The sequence below is a fragment of the Urocitellus parryii genome, chromosome 3, assembly GCF_045843805.1.
Source record: "Urocitellus parryii isolate mUroPar1 chromosome 3, mUroPar1.hap1, whole genome shotgun sequence".
Lineage (NCBI taxonomy): Eukaryota > Metazoa > Chordata > Mammalia > Rodentia > Sciuridae > Urocitellus > Urocitellus parryii.
In genome coordinates this window covers 96,478,502-96,503,433 of record NC_135533.1, presented here as the reverse complement: position 1 = coordinate 96,503,433, position 24,932 = coordinate 96,478,502, and the positions used below count along the sequence as shown (strand labels likewise).

Genomic DNA, 24,932 nt, shown 5'->3' with positions numbered 1-24,932 from the left:
TCAGTCCCTGGCCTCAGAAATTCAACATAAGTTACAAATACATACAACATGTTGAAGTAGAAATTACTAATATCGAACTATGTACAATATGCAATACCAGTTCAAAGGAGCACCTAATACTCCAGTAGGAATCACAAACTATAAAAGTGACAACTGTTAATAAGAATACTTCCCTGAGCGGCAGTGACATGATGCCACAATTATTTACTTTTGAATATTATTTTATTTTTAGGAAAATTCTAAATTAAAAGAGTATTCAAATTTCCTCATTATACAAACACTAATCTTCAAAGTATCATAGCTAAATGAATGAGAACATAACAACTATAATGGATTGTAGTTATCCAGGATACATGTTAACAATGTTTTTAAGTATCAAAACACTGTTTTTATTGAAGTGATGTTAGCATTTTTGTGTTTTTAAATCTGATTACTAACATATTTACATCTTGAAGTGGCAATCAATAACTCACTTTTTAATTTTATACTGCACGCAACTATAAAACACAAAATCTCTACCTAGAGAATTGTAAACTGAGTTAAAATTTCTAATATTAATTGAATATTATTGTACTCAGAAATATTTTTCTTTAGCTTTATAATTCTCATTGGAAGGAAGAAAGTAACAAAGGTTCTTGTGCAAAATAACTCACAATCAAGTTCACAGACTTCATTAACAGTGAAACATGAACACAAATATTGAAATTATTACAAATAACTGCCGGGGCTGGGGATGTGGCTCAAGTGGTAGCGCGCTCGCCTGGCATGCGTGCGGCCCAGGTTCGATCCTCAGCACCACATACCAACAAAGATGTTGTGTCCGCCGAGAACTAAAAAATAAATATTAAAAATTCTCTCTCTCTCTCTCTCTCTCTCTCTCTCTCTCTCTCTCTCTCTCTCTCCTCTCTCACTCTCTCTTTAAAAAAAAAAAAACAAAACAAATAACTGCCATCTCACTCTCTTTCCATACATGAAGAAACTGAGCATTATAAGGAATAGGAAATGTTTTCTTTGAAACAAAATCCCCACACCATGCTAACAATAAAAAGATTTAAAAACAGACAAAAGGTAGTACTGGACTGCCCAAAGATGAACGAAGTACTTGGAAAAAATTTAAAGTTAATTTCAAAAAAACTTCGTTAGCATTTGTAAAGTGTTATATTCATGACTTGCTATAATAATTGTTCCACTTTTTAAAAAATGTTTTTAATTGACATAAAAATAGCACATTTTTATGGAGTAGTATGTGATACTTCAATGTGTACTATATAATGTTCAAATCAGGGTAAGTATACCTATACCCTCAAACATTTCTTTGTGGTGAAACTTTCAAAATCCTTTCCTCTGGCTTTTTTGAAAACTACAATACATAATCTACAGTCAGTCACCTGTGCAACACACATCAGAACTTATTGTTCCTATTAATTGTGACTTAGGACTCCTTAACCAACTTTTCCCCATTCTTCCCTCCTCTCTACTCTCACCCGCCTCTATTCTACTGTCAACTTCCAGGAAATCAACTTTTTAAAATCCCACGGGTGAAAACATGTAGTAGTTGTCCTTCTTGTGTCTGGCTTATTTCACATAACACAACATCCATGTTGCCACAAATGATAGGATTCCATTCTTTTCTATGGCTGAATGTATTCTACTGTGTATATATATCTAATTTTATCTACTCACCAGTTGATAGACTATTAATTTCTTTCATTTCTTGACTATTGTAAATAGTGCTACAATAAATGCAGAATGTAAATGTTTCTGGAATGTACTGCCTTTACTTCTGTAGTTTATGTACCCAGCAGTGGGATGTGGGACCATGGTTTTATTTTTAATTTTTTGAGGAATCTCCCTACTGTAATGACTACAGTGATTTACATTTCCACCAATAATGTATAAAGGTTGTCCTTTCTCTACATCCTCAGTAGCACTTATTATGTTTTGTCTTTTTGGTTAATAACCATTCTTACTGAAGTGAGGTGATATCTCATTCTGTTTTTTTAATATATACTTTTTTAACTTGTAGTTGAACACAGTACCTTTATTTTATTTATTTTTTTGTGGTGCTGAGGATCAAACCCAGTGCCTTGCACTTGCTAGGCGAGCACTCTACTGCTGAGCCACAACCCCAGCCCCATCTCATTCTAGTTTTGATTTGCACTTCCCTGATGGTCACTGGTGTGGAGCATTTTTTTCATATAACTGTTGTTCATTTGTATGTCTTCTTTTTAACCCTTTGTGTTCATGACAATGATATCTGGTTTTTTTAATATTTATTTTATTAGGTGTAGATGAACACAACACAATGCCTTTATTTTTATGTGGTGCTGAGGATCGAACCCGGGTCACGACCATGCTCTACTGCTGAGCCATAATCCCAGCCCCAATGATATCTGTTTTTAAGAACATATTTCTTTTAACTTTCCATGATTAATTTTTCCTCATTTTTAAGAATAGCCTAGTTTTTATCATTGTTTTTCCCCCTTTTGCAGTGCCAGATATTTACCCCATGGCCTCACATATAAGTGGTCTGAACCGAGCTATAGCCCCAGTCCCAAAGAAAGTTTTTAAAAAGTACCTTAATTTATATATATATACACACACATTAGTTAATGGCCTGTGCTATAATGCTGCAAATGTTTATTTTCTGTAAGTTAATATTTTTAATTAATTTTTGTATTGTTTATAATTTCCATATTTAAATATATAGTCTTACTCTTTCACATGTTATTAATCCTATCAAACTTATATTAGACTAGCCCTCAGAGTCAGAAACATACCCAAACTGTTTTCCTGCTCCTATATGGAAACCACAATTAGTATAATGTCACAGAGCTGGCATGATCAGGATTAGAATCCAAGAAACGCAAACCTACTTCCCTTTGCACCAAATCATGCTGCCCCATAACAGTTCTCATCAAATTTATTAGATTTAAAAAAAGGACTATGTTTCAAATTTTATACTTCTCCATACTCTATTAATAATATCCTTAACTAATACCTGGTACCTAAATGTAACTTTCTCACTCTAATTTATCCTGATTTATACAATTACAAATAGGATTACAGTAGAGAAATTGGGAAAGGTACAAATATATGAAAATCTGTAACTACAGAGCTATATATATGCAGAAATCAAATCAAATCAAATCAAAACAAAACAAAGGCTTTAAAGAATTTCTAATCTGGTAAGAAAAAAATAATTATGATCACTAATATACTTGAAGGTACATAAACATTTTATATGTTCAGAGGTTGTAGCAGTCTTTTTTTTTTAATATTTATTTTTTAGTTTTTGGCAGACACAACATCTTTGTATGTGGTGCTGAGGAACGAACCCGGGCTGCACGCATGCCAGGCGAGTGCGCTACCGCTTGAGCCACATCCCCAGCCCTGTAGCAGTCTTTTAGAAATAATAAAGCATAGATGGAATTATAATAAGTAGCTTATTCATTCTGCAACTAGTCATTTAATACCTTCTATGGTCAAATCATTGAGCTAGGTAGGGGGCATAACAATAATAAAACAAATATGGTTCCCATCTTCATAAGGAGAAACAATTAAGTAATAAACTAATGTAATTAATCTCAGTGGGAAAAAGATATTTTAAACTGTGTATCTACAAGCCATAGAAAAGTGGGAAGACTGGTCAGGTAAGGCCTAATGAATGAAGCATCATTCAGGATAAGACCTGACCTTGATCTCCAGGTAAGAAGTCAACTTTTCAAACTGTGTGTGTGAGCATGTGTATGTCTTAAAGAGGTCTAATCCCAGGAAGCAGCACATGTAATGAATTAAACATAATGACTTGAAGGTATAAAAAGTTCACTATCCATGTGATTGAAGGTTGTTGAGCAATCAAAAATGATAAAGATGGATTGAGAAAAGTAGTAATTCCACAGATGAAAGTGATTGAAGGTGATTCCACAGATCAAAGAAGTGGCAGATTCAGGATATATTGGAATAAAAGCAAATATATTACTTGGCTATAGGATGAGATTAATGCAAATAACATTTCTAAATCACCTTCTTATTTAAGGTCTTAACTCAATATTTACTACTTGGTAAGAGAGAGGTTTCCCTTTTATGTATAAAAGGACTAAAAGCCTTATTAATAGGATCATAATGCTAAAAATTCAAGTTACACATTTTAACTTAACTCAAACCAGTACCCTAGTTTCTACTGCACAATAAATAATAATGAGAAATAAGGTTAAAAGACAAACCATGTTAAATATCAAGCTAAGAAATACAGGCTTTATTTAAGGACAAAAAAATGGTTATTAAAATCTACATACATACCTTTGTCCTTCTTAAAATCCAAAGCATCTTCTTTATCAGTCACTATTTCCTTCATATTGATAATACTCTGGTGTGTAAGCTGCCGGAGAATTTTAATTTCTCGAATGGCTGTAATTGGAAAGCCTTCTTTTTCATTATCCAAACGCACTTTTTTTAAGGCTACCATTTCTCCTATTAAAAGGTTAAATAAAATCAAGTTACCAGCTAACAAAAACAGATGACAATTTGCTTAATTTTAAATTTATTTTAATTCATAATTTCTGTTTTTATCTCTTAAAATTATAAACCCTAGGGCTGGGTTTTAGCTCTGTGGTAGAGCACTGGCCTAGCATGTATGAGGCCCTGGGTTCAATCCCCAGCACCATATAAAATTAAATAAACAAAATAAAGGTATTATGTCCATCTACAACTAAAAATATTTTTTTAAATTATAATCCATAAATTACACTTTGGTTTCCAACATACCAAATAATAATTGCAGTTTAAGAAATTAAGTCTCTCAAATAAATTACAGAATATTTATACAACTCAAGAAATACAACTATTGGGAAGAATGAGATAGGTCTGTATATTTGTTGTTTTATATTCTCCAGTGGATATATTTAGTGAAAAAAAAACAAGATGCTAAAGAGTGAATATATTATACTACCATCCGTTTTTTTTTAAAGAAACAAAGGGTTAATATTCTTATATATACATAAAATATGAGAGAAAATATCCTCAAATATATCACTTAACCAAAGCTAACCAGTCATCTAGTAGTAAGACTGAGATTTAAAGTCTGGTTAGCTGTCTCAAAATATGTCTTTTTTTCTCCCACTACATTAAACTGTCTCATAATTTAGATATGAGCAGAATGTTTTCTCGAAGGAGGCTCACACACAGTGGGGTAGGGAGGGGGAGCACGGGAGTAATAGACGAACTCTAGATAGGGTAGAGGGGTGGGAGGGGAAGGGAGGGTACAGGGGGTTAGCAAGGATGGTGAAATGTGATGGACATCATTATTCAAAGTAAATGTATGAAGACACAAATTGGTGTGAACATACTTTATATACAACCAGAGATATGAAAACTTGTGCTATATATGTAATAAGAATTGTAATGCATTCTGCTGTCATTTATTTTTTAACAATCAACTAAAAAATTTAAAAAATAATTTAGATATGAATGAGTTTTGTATCAGACAAGATCTAATTAATAACACACATGGACACACACAAAACCTATCACAAGCTGCGTATCCATATTTAAAGGTTGAGCATCGACTGGTATAAGAAATTCACTATAAAAATAAAAGTATGTTCATTTCACTTTGGAGAAAAAAGAATTCTGTTCTTGTAAATTTTCTGAAAGAAAAAAGTTTAATAATTTTTATCATTAAATCTTATTATATTCAATTTTATATCTTTCTATAACACAGTATGCTTCCTTGGTTTATTAAAGTTTTTTAAAGTTATAATCTAATCTCTTTTTGCTAATTGTTATTCTATACTGTAACTGACACATTACAGTTAATTCCCATACAACCGTCTCCTGTATACTAAATGTCCTCGAAGAGCTGGCAATTTTAATCTGTTGGTTTATGTCAACAAAGAATTGTAAGTAAAGAAATTTAAATACTACTTCTATGCATTATTGTATGCTTCTGACACAGCTACATTTTCTCTCCTTGCGAGTCTTATAAAAACTTCCTCCCAGGTTACATTCTGAAAGATTAAGCTGGCAAATCTGGCCTCCAAGGATAATTTCCACAGGGGGGAAAATTTTTTCTTCTTCTTCTTTTTTTTTTTTTAAACTATAGACAAATTCAAATCAAGATACTTTTCCTCCAATTACTAATAGGTAAAGGGTTTGGAGGTGTATGTGTGTGTCTGTGTGTGTGCGCGTGTGTGCGTGTATTTTATTCATCAAAACAGGAAAAAAAAAGAACCCTAAACTGCATCATACAGAACATCACAAATATTAAAGAAACATTTTTGAAAATACATATGTATATACAACCACTTACATGTACACATTTCTTATGTAAGTGAATACAAAATAAAATTAAAACAAGATAAAGGAACAGTAAATTGGAATTTTACATTTTTGCAAATTCCTAAAGCTATATACAGAAGAGAAACACAAAGTAAGTATATTCCACAGATCCAAAGATACCCAAAACCTAGCATTCTTACCAGTGTCTTTATCCCTGGCTTTGTAAACTTGTCCATAAGTACCTTCTCCAATAATTCCGATGATATCAAATTTATCCACACAGCGTTTTCCCCAGTCGATATCTTTTTCTTTGATTTCTCCATAGCGAGGCCCACATATTCTATTAAATACAGTTCTGAAGTTTTCATATACAATCAAGCAAATTGAACCAACTTTTTAATAAATCAATATCCATCCTGAACCTAATCTTATATCCATTGTTTTCCATTGAATATAGTGATTGTCTATTCAAGACAAATTAGACTGATTGGACATAAGCTATAAAAACCAAGGTATGATTTCAACATACTGACTTTTCTGTAGACTAGTACTTAAGCCAGGAAAGAGAAGTAGCATAGCATTTATTAAGGGATTTCAGAAATAAAATATAACTCCAATCAAAGCAACAATAGTAGAAAGAGTCAATGTTCTGTACCCTAACCTCCAGAAAATTTTATCTTTCATTCACTGACAATAAATTTATGCTATTGAAAACAAACACAAAAATCTAACTATAAACCCTAATGACAAAGTTAGATTTTGAAGCTAGATGAAATAATCTTTAAAATGGAAACATTAGGAAAAAAATCTGTTTAAGAGGCACCAACAGCAATCCACAGAGAATATATAAGATACGACCAAACATATGCACTGTTCAAAAAGATATTATTTTGTGAAATTTTAATATTGCAGAAGATCACAGAAAGTCAAAGAATAAAGCTGTGATAATTAAGGAGGCCACTTTTAAAGTTTCCTAGCTTTCTACTTACACTAAAAAGACTTCCTACTCTTATATTAGATGCTACCTAAATAGGAATTCTAAAGTAAAATATAACTCAAAAGTCTCACACTTTCCTTTGGTTAGGAATTTTTAAAAGGTAGTCAGTGTTTTATCTCTTAGAACTAATGAGAAGGTTTCAAGAAAAAAATTTTACCTAGGCACTTGTAGCTAATTTATTATACAGGTTTCAAACTTTCTCCCATACAATCTCTTGCAAAGAATGCATTTAGTTATGTGGGAAAGGAGTTGTACACACAGCAAAATAACAGCTTGCCCAGTACTAATTTTGTTTGAGTTCAATGAACACTGACTTCCACCTTGTCTAATTTCAGTGTTTCTGGGTTATTTAACTCTATTATAAAATTATCTTTAACACACATAATACCCCAAGAAATTAATACATTAAAAACATTGAAAGAAAATTTAACTTGGTTTTATTAGTTAATATAGATAAGTTTACAATTATAAAATTTTTTATTCAAAACTCTAATGAAACTTGTTTATATTTTTACGTTGAAAAAAATAAATATACTTTACATTCTAAATTTTAATTTTGTGTTTTGTAAATTTAAAATGGCCAGAATTGTTTCTCGTCAATTTAAGAGCAGGTAAAAAGCAAGCACATACTTAGGCCTCCTTTTACTATGTAACTGTGTTGCTGTTTTCTTTTCCTCTGGACTCTTTGAAAGATCATCTCCTCCTGGTAGCTCAGGGGGCAGTGGTAAATCAGCAAGTAGACATCGGAGTTTCTTCTCTACTTCTTTTTTAACGGCTTTTACTGAAATATTTCCTCTTAAGCTTAAAAAAAAGGGGGGGGGGCCACACAAATAAAACACCAAAATTTTTTTGTGCTCACATTTTTACATTTAAGCAGCATGCAATGGCCATGACTTTTCCATTCTATTTCACATTATAAGACACTAACTGGAGGATAACTAAGGAGGACGACGACAACGGGGACAGTAATCTGAATTTCTCTACTTTCCAACTAAATTATATACTATATTCAACTGAAAATTACAAAATTTAGAGGTAAAATGGCAGAATTAGGAAAAAACTAAAGAAATCTGTACAAAGTAGGAACATGAGTTAATATATTAATATTGATTTGATTATAACAAATGTAGCTTACAAAGATAGGATACTAATAAGAAAGATGGAAACAAGGAAAATGAGGACTCTACAGAATCTTTTTAACTTTTCTGCAGATCTAAAACTGCTCTAAAAAATAATGTTGATCTTAAAAAACAATATATCCTTAATTAATCAACTAACACCCTTTGCAGAAAAACTCATTCATTTTGTTATCATCTAGACTGATTTCAGTGGAGAAGCAAAAGATGTTTTCCTATAAGAAATAAATAAAACCACATGCTACATATAAATAACATGCTATTTCTTATCATGCATCTACATAACCATAAACAACAACTAATTCATTTTTAGGTTCTCTAAATTAGCCGACGATTCTTCTAAAACTTTTTTTTAAGCCTCCAGCTCACTAAAATTACATGTGAAACTTAAGCTCAGTTAGTTCTATAATTTTATGAGTGCACTAAGAGCTATTATATCTTAACTTGATGCTTGATGATTTTTAAATTTCCCAGATAACCAGAAAATTCATATTCTGATAATGGCATGTTAAAGAGAATCTTATAATCAAAATAAAATTTGGATTTTTATATACTTTCAAAGCAGTTATGCATCTGATAATGAAAAAATTAGTGAGACTATACTGTTATGGTCCAAAATTAATAAAAATGTTATCAATGTAAAACCTTTAAGTTTTCATTTGCTCCTCTATTCATACTGAACAATATTATTATGAGAACAAATAGATCCTTTCACACCATCTGATAAAAACTACTTACCAGAATAAAACTGTGCCTTTTCTTAATAACCCTGTTACTCACTGGAAGATTCTTTAATGGGAAAAACGTACTAAAGAGAAATCAGTTAAAGTAGTATATCACACAGCCCACTCTCAATTTTACTGACTCTCCATTCAACAAATATTGTGAACTTCTACCTGCTAGGTGTTATAAGGTATTTAAGACTTAACAACAATAACAACAAATATATTACACTATAGTTCCTTTGAGATGGGACTTTACCGTTTGGAAGACAAAATCAGGTAAGTAGAAGGATAAAGTACTATACAAATGGATTCCCAGAATAGTGTGGTAGTTAAAGGAGAGAAAAGCTTCTTTCTAAAAAATATCCCACTTGAACAATGAAAATATGCCTATTTGAAATAACTTCATTAGAAAACTGTAGCCTCTGACCTGTAATTATACTTTAGCCAAAAATTTTAATTTGTGTGAAGATTCAAATGTACACTGGAAAGAAAGATTACAAATCATAATTTAACTTACAATTCAAAAAATTTTTAATTTTAAAAAATACTTCTATTCAGATGTTATCACATGAATTATCAAATATTACTTTGGAAGAATAACATAACTGAAAATACTACATTTTTACTGAATACTTGCATAACAAAAAAGAAAATGATTTTTTAAAGTTTCCATATTCTATAAAACAAAGCTTAATAAGAACTGTCAGACCAATATAAAAATAAAAATAAAACATTTGACTACAGAACATAAAACTAGATCTGAACAAATGGAAAAAAAGAATGTTTTTTTGTTTGGGAAATGGTGAAACTGTAAAGCTGTCTGTCTCTAAAATACCCTACTTCATTTAACAGAGACCCAAACAAAACCTAAGCAATTTTTTTAATGCAACTTAACAAGCTGATTTATTAAAAAATCTGTTTAAGAATAAGGTCAAAAGCACCAAGCACAGTGATGCACACCTGTAATCCCAGTGACTCAGGAGCCTGAGATGGGAGGATCACAAGTTAAAGGCCAGCCAGAGCAACTTAGTGAGAACCTTTCTCAAAAAGTAAAAAGAGCTGAGGAAGTAGTTCAGTGGTAGAGTGCCCCTGGGTTCAATCCCAGTACCAAACTAAAAAAAAAAAAAAAAAAAAAGGAATAAAGGCAAAATAATTACAAAGAAACTTTCTGAAAAAGAAAAATTAAGAGATATTTGTCCTGTCAAAAAAAGAAAATGGTGAGGGTTGGGACTGTAGCTCAGTGGGTATGAGCCTCAGCACCATATAAAAATAAAGTCATTATATCCCTCTACAACTAAAAAAATATATATTTTTTAAAAACAGCTAATTTAAAAAGATCAGAAAGGCTGGTTGAAATCAAAGAACTTACTTGATCTATCCAATGTTCTCTAATAACCTATAAATTGTTAATGTTTTTAAATCAGAAGATTTACATAAATATTCAGATTCCTGGCTTCCATTTAAAAAAAAAAAAAAAACAAGCTGGGGGGGGGGGCTGGGGTTGTGGCTCAGTGGCAGAGCGCTTGCCACGCACTGTGAGGCCCTGAGTTTGATCCTCAGCACCACATAAAAATAAACAAACAAAACAAAAATTAAAAAAAAAAAAAGAAAAGCAAGCTTCATAACTCTGGGACCAGTCTTGTACAACAGCATTCAAGTTGGGTCTCAACAGCAGAGATGTTCACTAATCATTAATTTACTCTTGTCCCTTCAAATTTATATTATGTTTGCCTCTAGTGAAAGCTAATATTTCATGTACCTAAAGATGTTAAAACATTAAGGTACTAGGCAAAGGAATAAAACATGTCAACAGAAAAATTATAGACAGAATTATCTGTAAGAATTTTTATACATGGAATTTCAAATTAGTCATTCTATAAACAATATTGGTAACAACACTGAATTGGGTAAGAGAATCAACTTTCTCCTTGTTCACACCATAGCTAAAAAACAATGTATGAGTTAATCTTTAACTTGATAAATCTGCAAATTTTAAAAGAAAAAAATAATAGGTTTGATTACATAAACATGGAAAATATCAATATAACAACAACAAAATGTCAAAAAGCAATACACTCTAAGAAGCAAAGGTCAAAATTCCTAACGTAAGAACACCTAAAAAGATAAATTATTAAGCTAAATGTGGTGGTACATGACTCTTCAGTGACTCAGGAGGCTGAGGCAGGAGGATCACAAGTTTAAAGCCACTTGCAAATTAGCAAGGCTCTAAGCAACTTAAGGAGACTGTCTCAAAACAAAAAAATAATAAAGGATGGAGTCATAGCTCAGCCTTTAAGCACCCTGCGTTCAATGCCTGATATCAAAATATAATAAAACAAAACCCAATTATTAAAAGGGACACAACTTTAAGAAAAATTCAGCAGAGGACAGTAACAAACAATTCACTGGAAATAATAACCAATAATTAAATATACCCCATTATCAATCAGGAAAATGCAAAATTCACTATCCATGTTGTTAAAATAATTCCACACATCTGATTATATAAATTGGTATACAGCATTATTAAGATACAGTGTGGGGGCTGGGGATGTGGCTCAAGCGGTAGCGCGCTTGCCTGGCATGCGTGCGGCCCAGGTTCGATCCTCAGCACCACACACCAACAAAGATGTTGTGTCCGCTGAGAACTAGAAAATAAATATTTAAAAAAAAAAAAAAAAGATACAGTGTGGGCCAGGTGCAGTGGCACATGCCTGTAATCCCAGCTTGGAGGCTGAAGCAGCAGAATCCAAAGTTCAAAGCCAGACTCAACAACTTAGAGAAACCCTGTCTCAAAATATAAAATAAAAATGGGCTGGGGATGTGGCTCAATAGTTAAGTATCTGTGGATTCAATCCCTGGTAGAAAACAAAAAACAAATAACGAAGATACAACTTAGCAGTGCCTACCAATTTTTAAATGCATATACTTTAACATGTACCTATCCTATAAAATTACTATCACATAACTGTTAACATATAAAGATAGTTTATAACAATTATAGAAAAAATAAATAGTGAAAAGCATAATGCAGCCATTTCTTTCTTTTTTCTCCCTTTTCTCTTATTGGAGGTACTAGGGAAATGAACCCAGGCCCTAGCAGGTGTTAATAAACAAGTGCTACACCACTTAGCTACATCCCCAGCCCTTTCTATTTTATTATTCAGACAGGGTTTCACTAAGTTACCTAGACTGGCCTAGAACTTGGCATCTTCCTTCTCTGCCTCCCTAGTAGCTGGGACTATACATGTGTATGTGCCACACCTGACTTATGCATCCATTTCTATAGATAAGAATACTGGACGTGGACCTATCAAAACCAACATGGAAAGATCTAACACCCTAAATGCAAAAAGAAAGAAACATTATACTTGGTATGATCCTAAAAAGAGAATAAAATGATATTACATGAAAACACACTGATAACAGTCTATCTTATATTGGACAAATAGTCTACAGTTTTGGAAGAGAAGTAGAATTCAAAGTTATCTGGCTAAGAAGCAAGAAAGCACTAAAAAATAATGAGGTCAGCTGGGCATGGTGGCAAACTCCTGTAATCCCAGCAGCTTGGGAGGCTGAGACAGGAGGATCCCAAGTTCAAAGCCAGCCTCAGCAAAGGTAAGGTACTAAGTAACTCAGTGAAACCTCCCCTCTAAATAAAATGCTAAGCAACTCAGTGAGACCTTCTCTCTAAATAAAATACAAAATAGGGCTGAGGATGTGGCTCAGTGGTCATGTGCCCCTAAATTTAATCCCCGGTATCCCAAAAAATAAAAAATGAGGTCATATATAAAGTATAAAAGAATCAGCTTAAAGGAGCTCCCGCTGGCCAAATTTCAGATAATTCAAGCATCAGAAATAACAGTGATGATGGGCATGGTGGGACATGTCTGTAATCCCAGTAACTCAGGAGGCTGAAGTAGAAGGATCACAAGTTCAAGGCCAGTCTCAACAAATCAGAAAGGCCCTACACAACTTAGTGAGACCCTGTCTCAAAAGAAAAAATAAAAATGGCTGGGGATGTATTTCAGTGGTAAAGGGTCACTGGGTTCAATCCCCAGTACCAAAAATAAAAATAGTGACTTACAGTAACAGAAAATAAAATTCCACAAGACTAGAACGATTAAATCAGGTGGAGAGGCATTTATATTAGCTTTATTAACAGCTGGTATGAAGAGGAATAATAGAATTAGAAAATCACTATCTGTATGGAGCCCCTACTATAGTTAACTGATTTAAGACAAATATCACTAATGGGTGTGAAATTATTAGATGACAGGTTGTTAGAGAAAAAAATACTCAAAACACTACAAAGTACAACTTACCTCTACTTGCAAAGGGGAAAATGTACCTTATGTATGGGGAGATCTTGAGTTTGGTTATCACCTTAACCAAGTGACTACATCACTATTACTAAAATAGACATGATTTTTTTTTCTTTTTCTTCTTTTTTTGGGAGGATGGGGGCAAAATTTTGAGGGGACTTGGGGCTGGGGATGTGGCTCAAGCGGTAGCGCGCTCGCCTGGCATGTGTGCGGCCCGGGTTCAATCCTCAGCACCACATACCAACAAATGTTGTGTCCGCCGAAAAACTAAGAAATAAATATTAAAATTCTCTCTCTCTCTCACTCTTTAAAAAAAAAAAAAAAAAGAAAGGTGGTCAGTCCAAATTTCTATATGCTATAAATGTAAAATACATATCACATTATTATCAGATCAGGAAAAAATGTTTAAAAAAAAAAAAATTTTGAGGGGACTGAACCCAGGACTTGGTCAGTGTCAGTCAAGGACTCTACCACTGAACTATATACCTAGCCTCACATACAACATTTTGTTCCTCCTGTAGTAACAGTTTTAAGTACACAAAATCACCTAAATATTCTGGCAAAAACAATAACGTTTATTCTTAATCCAATCAAGGCCTACCTAATCTCCAACTCACAAGAAATAGAAGGGCTCCAGAGGAACAAATTAAATTAAACGACAGTAAGAATAATCAGACAAATCCAGAAGATTCTTTGAAAAGTGGAGGGGTTGGGTGGGGAGTTCCAGACAAATTTAAATATGAATAGGTAGTAAATGATGTTATGCCACTCTTAATTTTCTTAGGTAATTGATGGTAATATGATTGAAAAGGAGCCTGGAATCATTCTTGAGAGACAAATGAAGTATTTAAGAGTAAAGTATCATGACAGCTACCACTTATCTTCCTATGGTCCAGCAAAAAGTACTACACACACATATTAGTTCTCTTAATTAACTAGAGATAGAACATGAGCATATAAAGGAAAATGCTATCACCTGCTGAATATATTTAGAGGTTATACAGATGTTTTATTATTCTTTCAACTTTTTAAAATTTCTGAATATTTATAAAAAAAAAAGATGTAAGAGAGGAGGAGATAATTTACTTGGTCATCCAATAAAGTGAAATGTAACAATGTACTAAAGGAGTACAGATTTGCAAAATCGAAAGGTCACACAAAACACATAGTCTTTTGCTAATTTTTGTGAGACATAAACAAAAACAGTTCACCAGGAATAGGAGAGGCATATTTAAAGAAAGCAAAAATAAGATACTTTCCCTAAGATATGCCTAACAAGATTATACAAACCATTCTCTTTTAAAATTTACATGGAATAAGTAAATAGAGATTTCTTCTATCTTCAGGTTTCCTAAAGCACATTCTAACAGAAAAGATGGTTTCTTTAAAGTATACAAGATTATAAAAACAAAATTTTTAAACACGAAATGACAGTTACTTTAAGGTACATGGGGGAGAAGAAATGGGGAGGCTGGCTGTGAGTGGTTTCTGCATTATAAAAGGATGAAAGAAGAGCAGGCAGGAGCCAACAATAGTTTCTCTCTTACAAACAGAGCTCTAGGTCTGTAATACAACATTGTTACAGTATTAGACAATATGCTCATTTTCACTTTCATAGTTGTAAAATAATCTAACATAATCTGAGTTAGGAAAAGACTAAACTAAAAAGTTTATTAAAAAGTAATAAATCCATAAAGAATGTGTTAAATTAATAAGGCCACCAAAGAAAATTAGATATAACTGAGATAAGCTCTATGGTAGAATTTTTGCCTTACATGTACCAGACCCTGGGTTCAATTTCCCAGCATCACAAAACAAACAACAAAAAACAGAAACAAATAAATGAGAATACAATTATGAGATTCATATCACACAGGGAAGACTCTCACAAAATGACCCAGTTATGATAGTTATCATAATGGATAACTAAGTCAAAGAGAATATTGGCATTTCTAATACTCATCTTAAGATATTGTATTATATCCCAAGACAGTGGCAATTTTTTTCCAAACTTCTCAGCATAAACGACAATTCTGATGTTATAAGCAAAGATGCACATAAAAAAGAAAATTCATTCACTTAAGTCTTTTTAAACTAACTTTGGAGGTAGGGATTAAGGGAAGTTAAATCATTTCTTACTCCAAACTGATATTTTTCCTTTTAATAGTTACTGTCAGTTTGTTTGCACTTACCTATCAGCATCTTTATCTTCAGGCAGCATAGGAGGCAAAGGTAATGGTGGTAATGTAGAAGTCACTAAAGACACATGTTGCTCCTTCTCTTTAGCTCCTATGCTTGGCGTAAGTGGTTTGGTTTTCTCTTTAAGAGATACTGGTTCCTCCTTTGTAGCAGCAGATTTACTCTCCTTCCCAACTACAACTGTTTTCTTGGTGGCTTTATCTACAATCAAGTTATTGTCTACCTTTGTTACCTGAAGAGGTGGCTTTGTTTTTGCCTTATCATTTTTTAAAGTTCCACCACTTGAGGGAGAAGGTGCATGCTCAGTTTTAAGTTTCTTCACATCCTTCACATGGTTTGTCTGTGATACACTGGCACCAGTTTCTGTGTTCCCCTTGGTAGGTGTAGAAGTATTTGAGGCTTTTGCAGCTTTGGCAGCTGCTTCAGCAGCCTTAGCTGCCTCAGCAGCCTTAGCTGCTTCTGCAGCTCGAGCTGCCTCTGCAGCTCGTGCTTTTTTATTCTTGTTCAATTCAGCTGCCAGGCTACTCTTCAGAGTTAGTGTGCTGGGAGAAATGCTAGAATGACGACTTCTGGATCTAGACAATCTGTGCCTGCTACGAGATCTTGAATGCCTAGATGAATATGGACTTCTGCTTCGGGATTTAGCAGATCGTCTGGTGGAAAATAATTAAGATTTAGTTAGTAACTGAAAAAGTTAGTCTAAAATTTACAAAGAGTGCTAACTTAAGTTTGTGAAATGAAATGAAGCTTATTTAATTTCAAAATTATAATATAGCTTTTCTGGAAGACTTTTTAAAAATCAAAAAGTGGTTTATAGTTAAAATATGATCCAGTGAGGTTGGGGATGTGGCTCAGCGGTAGAGCACTTGCCTAGCATGTACAAAGTTCCAGGTTCAATCTCCAGCACCACCAAAATAAATAAGTAAGTGTGTGTATGTGTGTGTGTGTGTGTGTGTGTATATATATATATGTGTGTGTGTGTGTGTGTGTGTGTGTATATATATATATATGTATATATATATATATACACACACACACACACACACACACATATATATGATCCAGTAACTATAATTTTCTTGAAAATAGATTGTTCCTTCTCAGGCCTATAAATGCTCAAAGGTGAAACTGGATTAAAGTATACCTTAGTAAGAAAAAGAAAAGACTGTAAAAATCAGGAGGAAAAAAATGACAAAGCATCACTGTTATCTCAGAAAACAGAAGCAAGCAATGAGGATATATCAATTTACCAGGAAAACAGTTTCTACATTTCCAAATACCCATAAGTTCAGAAGTAAGTAGTATTCTGCCTATGTCAAAAACGAAAAAGACAAAAGCTACCATCAGGGAATGAATGAATTAATTAATTAATGGATAAATAAATAAATAAAAATTTAGTTTCTGAAGATTAATTTCAGAAAGATAGTTACACACTGACTAAAATACGCATATGCATTATCCCTTCACCCACATAAACACAAAATGGCATAAAATGTATACATTCAAATATTATACAAAATGGCTTATATGCATGACTTCATACAGGAAATACAATGAAAAAAAACCATACAACCATTCTCAATCTGAAGTGCTATTGATAACCTTTTCATAAATAAATGGCAAAAAAACTTATATGTATGTATAAAACTGAGTCTTCAAAGTGTTTGACAATTATTACTTTATTTTACCATAATACAATAAAAAACAGGGGCTGAGATTGTGGCTCAGTGGTAGAGTACTTGCCTAGTACATGTGAGGCCCTGAGTTCGATCCTCAGCACCACATTAAAAAAAGAACAAATAAAATTAGTTATTTTTAAAAAAATGAACTAGGTAAGTGTTATACTCCAATTTCTCAGAAGAGAAAAGCCCAGACAGGTAAAGTAAGCATAACTCTCACAAAAAGCAATACCACAAATAAAAATATAGTCTTAACTAGAAATTTAGGTATCAGGCTCCAGACTACAAAATTATAAAAAACTAAATTCTGGAAACTACTTAATAATAATGGTATAATTCACTATCGAAAATTACTGGAAAGTCCAAAAATTACTATAGATTTAAAAATATGAGGGCTGGAAATGTAGCTGAGAGACCACTTGTCTTAGCATCTGCAAGGCCCGGAGTTCAATCTCCAGCACCATAAAAAATATACCTATATGTGTATATATATGATGGAAACCAAAGTTCCAAAACAAATTAGCACAGCATCAAGTGAAATGAAGCTGAGTTTTCAAAGCTTTTCAAAGTTTTTCCAAAGCTTTTCAAAGCCACACATTATGAAAATAAAACACTTTAATATACCACAAGACAAAGACTCTTGATACTATTTCTGCATGTTACTTAATGGCCACATTAGCCTAATAAAGTACATACATTTAACAGATGAGAAACTTATGTGTAATATTGTTACCTGAAATCAGAGTCACATTCCTTAGTAGTTGTGCTGGTTATTATTTTATTACTATCTTATCTAGCAAATACTCTTCTGCCTTATTCTGTACCCAAGTACACTAACTACAACAGATTCATCTGGGTTCCAGAGCTGTCTTACACTGGCAGAAGACCAGAAGGCAAAGAAAGGCTAGATTATTTCTTCCCAGCTCCCTCTCTTTTCTCCACAGTTCTAACCAGACTCCAACAGCACAGTATTTTTCTTGCCACTTCAAGGTTCCTTGTGACTAGCAAAAACATACCTTATAAATTCCCTTAATCCATACCACCTCTGCAGTTTCTTCATTAAAACCTCTTGAACCATCTAAATTGGATCCCATTTACTTTTAGAACCTTGACTGACCTCGTTGTACATCAGGTCTTAAAATCAGATTTTTAAACAAAATTAGGTAGGCCAACCCAATGAACATATTGCCATGAAAACAGCTCTTACTGAAATTCTGTAAAAATTATAGGAATAAGGTAATTGAAATTTTGTAGAAATTATGGGGAGAGAGTAAATAAATGAAGAAAAGAAACTATAGGGGCTGGGGTTGTGGCTCAGCAGTAGAGCTCTTGCCTATCACGTACGAGGTGCTGGCTTCGATCCTCAGCACCACATAAAAATAATAAATACAATAAAGGTATTGTGTCCAACTATAACTAAAAAATAAATATTAAAAAAAGAAACTATAGGACTCCATAATTAAAATCAGACAAAGTAACTGGAAATTTCTGTGTATAGCTGACACTAATAATATTGTGGAAGGAGGTGTTAAAAAACATTCTGCATTATAATATGAAAACAAAATGATGATTAAGGTTAGGATAAAATCAAATGCAATTCAATTTCTCTCTCATCCTTTCAAAAATAAGGATGTGTGGAGGGCCAACTAGTGTTCAGCATTGAGACAGCACTTCAAACAAACCGGGTACTTTACATAAAACTTCATGTTAAGATTGTTTCAGATTAATGGGAACACTATCTTAGAAAATAATCCAACACTTGCTTATTATTAAGTATTCTTATACACCAATTTAAAATTACCAATCAGCTTACAATTATTCATGCAAATGAGCAGAAATGCTTGGTTAAATGTGAAGTCACTAAGTTGGTTGCAAAATAACTTGGATATCTTTAATATGGAAACAAATGTTATAAAACATCTGGCCATGTTTTTAATTTCCTCTCCCTTCAAACTCTGTTGATCTTAAAACAAGTCTGGTGTAAGTCACATTTCTATCCCCTGATTAGATATTGGAGAGCAGTAGGAGAAAACAAAGAGACCACCATCTCATCAAAGGTAACAGGACAAAAGGCTTAGAAAGCAACTTTTCTAAAATGAACTTTCCAACACTAGCAAAACTATCAGTTTCGTACAAACCCAACAAATTATATTTAATGGAGATATTTATGAATGAATCCTGTCTAAGAAAAGACATACAAAATAGGTCAAATCCCAGCAAATTAATTCTTCTGGTTTATTGAAGTATTCTCTTACAAACAAGATCTGAATAAAAGAACCATCAGTTAACTTAGAAATTTTCTATTCTGTAAAAAAGGGTATTCTGAATATGACATCTTTAATGGTACTTGAATGCTATACCAAATGATTTTAGATTCACCCTCCATTCCTCCCAAACTCCTCTATTTCTTTACAAAATTTCCTTATATCCTAAAAACTTTCATTCTCTCCGACATTGCAAACTTGCTAATAAATTCTAATAATATATTTACTGCTTAAAACAAACATGGTCTGGGAACGTAAAATTAAGTATAATCACAAAACTCAAGTTTAGGTCATTATCTAATTTAATACTTAAGCCATACAAAGTTATGAGGGTAAGAGAGAAGTGTTCTTTAAAACTTTATTAACAAGTTATACCATTATAATGTCTTACTAAAAGACTTGGAACAGGGTAGTAGTACACATCAACTCTAACCTTTTATAAATAAGAGATTATTTTTAAAAAGTGATTTTAATATTTCTATTTTCTTGAATCCACAATGAACACATATTAGTTGTTTCTTGATTGTTTTCAATGATTTTAAAAGGACCTCTTTAAAAAAGTTAGTCAGGTGTGGCAGCATACACCTGTCACCTCAGCTACTCTGAAAGCTCAAGCAAGAGGATTCCAAGTTCAAGGCCAGCCTCAGCACTTTAATGAGACTGTTTCAAAGTAAAAAATAAGTAGTTCAGTGATAAGAGTGCCAGAGACTCAATCTCCAGTAACACACACACACACACACACACACACACACACACACACACACACACAGAGTTAAGAAACTTCACTATTTTTATAAGAGTTTTTCCTAAATTCACACAACTCAAATAGAACCAGGATTAAGCTAATTAGTCTTCCTTAGAAAGAGAACATGGTGTACTGCTCACTCAATTATATTAAGCTCTCCAAAAATCCAGGTCTCCTGAAAATTGTGCCTAATTAGCAAACACAAATTCTGACAGCTTCATCCCCCACACCACCACTACCACCACCACCATCACAGCTCCTGTCATGCAAACTTTTCTCCACCGTTATGACCAGACTCCAAAAGTACTATATTTTTCTTACCCCTTAGGAGTTCCTTGTTACTAGTTAAAAAAAAAAAAAAAATCCCCAGTGAGTTCCTTTGATCTACCCCCTTCTGTGGTTCCTTCATTAAGTCTCTTGAAATGTAAATTGGATTCATTTCTTTCTACAAACTTGACTCATCTAGCTGTACACCAGGACTTAAACCCAGATTTTTAAGTGCCTACATCCAAATTTTGAGCTTCCTAAGAGTTCTACTATAGTAATGTCCAAATCTTTATTATATAAAATATTTGAGAACAGAATCATCCAATAGACCTTTTTGGGATAATAGACATGTTCTACACGTTTGATGTTCAATACAGTAGCCAGTATCTATATTATTTTTGAGCCTAACGTTTCTATCTGTTTTTTTCACATTCTAAAAACTGTTGTTGGCAAGACACGATGGTACACGCCTATAATCCCAGCATCTCAGAAGGCTGAGGCAGGAGGATTGGAAATTAGAAAGATTGCCTTAACAAGATCCTCAGCAACTTAGCAAGACCCTGTCTCAAAAAAATAAAATAAAAAGGGGTGGGGAAGTAGTTCAGGGATAGAAAGCCCCTGTGTTCAATCCCCAGTACCAAAGTAAATTAATATTAATCAAAATTTTAAAACCCTGTTAACTTCCAAAATGGGGATGCAAATGCTTACTGAACTGAAAAGCACTGTTGCACTAAATATAAAGTGGTATTACTTTTTCAAAAACTCATCTCCCTCAAGCATCCCTTTCACTACCTTCTTAGTCAAACTCTTTACATATTATATCTCTGCTCCATTTATTTTACAGACACCATAACCAAACTAATCCATACTGTTCACTGATTATTACATGTCCCACATTCACTCACTTTCCTCTTCTCGCTAGCTATTCCAAACTTTCACAATTTTCTTCTAACTCACAACCTCTTTCCAAAACTATCAAGCATGACCTCTTCAAATTTTATATTTCCATCCACCTCATTTCAGAGAAGTGTTCCTCTACCTCCTAAAACTAACTCCTCTGTATTGCTATGGATCCCATACTCTGTAGAATAGTATTGTCCAAAGACCAGTAGCAGAGCTTGCCAGAAATGCTGTACCTCAGACCCCAGATCAGACCTACTAAAATCACAACCAGCATTTTAACAATATCCCCATTAAAGTTTCAAAGACAGTATGCTAGGCTCCACTATGGCTGTAACTGGCTTACTTACTTGATCACTTCTAAATCTTTGCCGTTCAATTCTATTTTCCCCTCAAGAAATAAATAATCCAAGTCTTTAAGATCTTTAAAAACAGACATGGGATGGGGGAGTAAGTGATGATACTTATTACTGTTGTATTTTTCTCAATCCTTCCAGTTATAGAAAAATTCTCATTTCCTATAAACTTCTAAAAAAAATACAATCTGGGTTATATCCTCACTGAAATCTTACTTACTATATTCTTTCTCTCACAACAATTTATTTTATAATTATATAATATAACTTAAATGATCACCTTAATATTGCTGAATAACCTATCACCCTCCTCACTCCCAACTATCACACATGTACCTTCAGTATAATATAGCTAAAACTATTAGAGATCCTCTTCAAATCCACCTTCTTTCTCCTTAAATATATTCTATTCTTGGCAATGGCACACAGCAAAGGAGCAGAAACATGGAAGTTATTCTATATTCCACATAGTCCCCTTTCTTCCCTTCTTCCACACCCAATTGGTCTCCAAGTCCTACCAACTCTACATTTTAAACATCTCTCCAATTTTCAAGACAGTTTATTCTAAAACTACTATTCCACATTTGCTCTACATCAACATTCACTTGGTCCAGTGCAAAGTTTCTTTACCATCTTTCCTTCTCAAATCTACACCCTTTCTAATTGACTCCATTCTGCCACCTAAATAATCTTTTAATTACCACTCTAACAAAACTTAAAAATATATTTTTTTTCCTACAAAAATTCTTTCTAGCCAAGGCATACACATAAAGTCCTTGTCCAGTCAAGCTAAAACACATAAAATGCCAGGCTTATAACATCTCACACTTCTTTCTTCACCTCATTTATCTGCTAAATAAAGGAATTTTTTTTTTAATCTTGACATAGTGTCTACCATCTCTATGAGTCTTCCCTTAATGTAAGGCAGCTAGAAATGTTCCTTGTTTCATGAACCTATGACACTTGGCTCAAATCTCATTGGAAAAAACATAATTAAATAAGCTATCTTCCCCAATATAACAGAGATTATTTTTATGTTCCTAGACTTGGCCTAGCACAAACTTCATGATTGCAGGTGCTCAATATTTGCACCAGTAAATACACTGTTAATGGTATTCCTATTGAATGGAATTCACCTCCTTAGCCTACCAACAAGGTGTTGCATGGTCTATCTAGTCCTAATCTCACTTTCTCTATCAAGTACTAGTTTTGCCCAACAGTTCCATGTCTTTACTCTCTAGATTTGCCCCCAAGTGTACTACTTTTCCTCTATCTTCTACTGAAATCTTACCCATCTTTTAATGCCTACAGCAACAGTCCTTCCTTCTTCAAAAAGCCTACCAGGCAGTGTGAGGCACTGCATTTGATTCTCAGCACCACATATAAATAAAGGTCTATTAATAACTAAAATATATATTACAAAAAAAAAAAAGCCTTACCACTAGCTCCAAGCAAGAAGCACATTCTCTTTTCTTTGAATCTCATAGCACTTTACCTTTTTTTTGAGGGGGTGGAAGGTGGTACTGAAGATCGAACCCAAACGCACTCTGAGCTACATACCCAGCACTTTCTATTTTTTGTTCTGAGACAGGATCTCATTAAATTGCCCAGGCTGGTCTTGAACCTGCTGTTCGGCACTCTGAGCTCCCTGAGGAACTGGGATTATAGGCATGTACCCCTGTACCTGGCTTTTTCTGCACTCTTATTATGGCCAGGTTCACTCTTAACTTTGTATTTTAGATATTTATCACATTCTTAGAGGAACAAAATCTGAGTCTCATTTACTTTTATATCACTCCACCAGCCAATAGCTTAATGCCAGACGGACGGCTTTTTTTTTTTTTTTAATAAACAAATATACACACTGAACCTGACAGTCTATGAAACACATTTATGAGAATATTTAATTTGCCTTACTCTTCACAGCAACCAAACTTCAGAGAAAGATGATGGCAGAACTAAAATAAAGAGATTAAGAAATTTCTTTAGAGGTTACGAACCATGAACAGAAAGAGCCTAAGTTTTCCAATTCAAAGGCTGCAACTATTTATTGCCATCACACCATTCTATTTCTCCTCCATTTATTTCTTAGATATCTTTTACAGCTCAAGTTAAATTCTGACCTCCTCCATAACCTCCTCATTTGCTAAAATTATATTAGCATTTATCACAGATTGTCTTCGATTTCGTCTTTATCTTTTAACATAAACTAGATTATGCCACACCTTTGCCAAAAATTCTCCAATGGATTATTACTGCAACTAGAATAAAAACCAAACTGTGTACTATGACTCACGAGACTTAAATTGCCTCTCATCTTTATTACACCCTCTTTCACTCACTAGTCTCCAGGCACCCTGACCCTCTTTCTGATTCTTTGAAAAAACAGGCTTCTTTCTGAGTTGGTGCCTTAGAATAAATTTGGTTTTTTTTTCCCCTGGAATTTTTTTCCCCTTGTGCCAGGGATTGAACCCAAGGACACTTAGCTACTGAGCCACATTTCCAGCCCTTTTTATTTTTTGAGACACTAAGTTGCTTAGGGCCTCTCTAAGTCGCTGAGACTGGATCCTCCTGCATCAGCCTTCTAAATCACTGGGATTACAGGCAGGGGCCGCTACTCCTGGTTATTGGAATGTTTAAATCATCACATGACAGGCTCTTTTTTAATCATTTCAACATTAATGCATTCATTATTCATTACTAAACACTGTCCATAGGTTTCTTCAGGGCACAGAATATAAGAATACCAATATGGCAAATCATTACACACTGACTAGAAAATAGGAGCTTTCCTCTATTCCAAGCCTCTAGGATAATAGTGGATAGTTACATATGCTTAAATAGGAAGTCAACCAAGGCACTTAAAAAGAAATCTTTCTCGGGGGCTGGGGATGTGGCTCAAGCGGTAGCGCGCTCGCCTGGCATGCGTGCGGCCCGGGTTCGATCCTCCAGCACCACATACCAACAAAGATGATGTGTCCGCCAATAACTAATAAATAAATATTAAAAAAAAAAAAGAAAAAGAAATCTTTCTTGACATAAAAACCTATTTTTTCAAAA

At 33.6% G+C, this 24,932-nt stretch overlaps 1 protein-coding gene across 4 annotated transcripts in view; it reads right to left on the bottom strand.

Moving 5' to 3' along the window:
• The window catches only part of Cdk13 (cyclin dependent kinase 13), a 102,271-nt gene that overhangs the window by 58,469 nt on the left and 18,870 nt on the right, over positions 1–24,932 (bottom strand). For all 4 annotated transcript variants that reach the window (XM_026387600.2, XM_026387603.2, XM_026387601.2 and 1 more), the window contains exons 2-5: positions 15,655–16,314; positions 7,907–8,077; positions 6,480–6,619; positions 4,303–4,473 (exon numbers count right to left, since the gene is read on the bottom strand). In XM_026387600.2, coding sequence (XP_026243385.1) covers positions 4,303–4,473; positions 6,480–6,619; positions 7,907–8,077; positions 15,655–16,314 — 1,142 coding nt within the window. The remainder of the gene's footprint in view (positions 1–4,302; positions 4,474–6,479; positions 6,620–7,906; positions 8,078–15,654; positions 16,315–24,932) is intronic.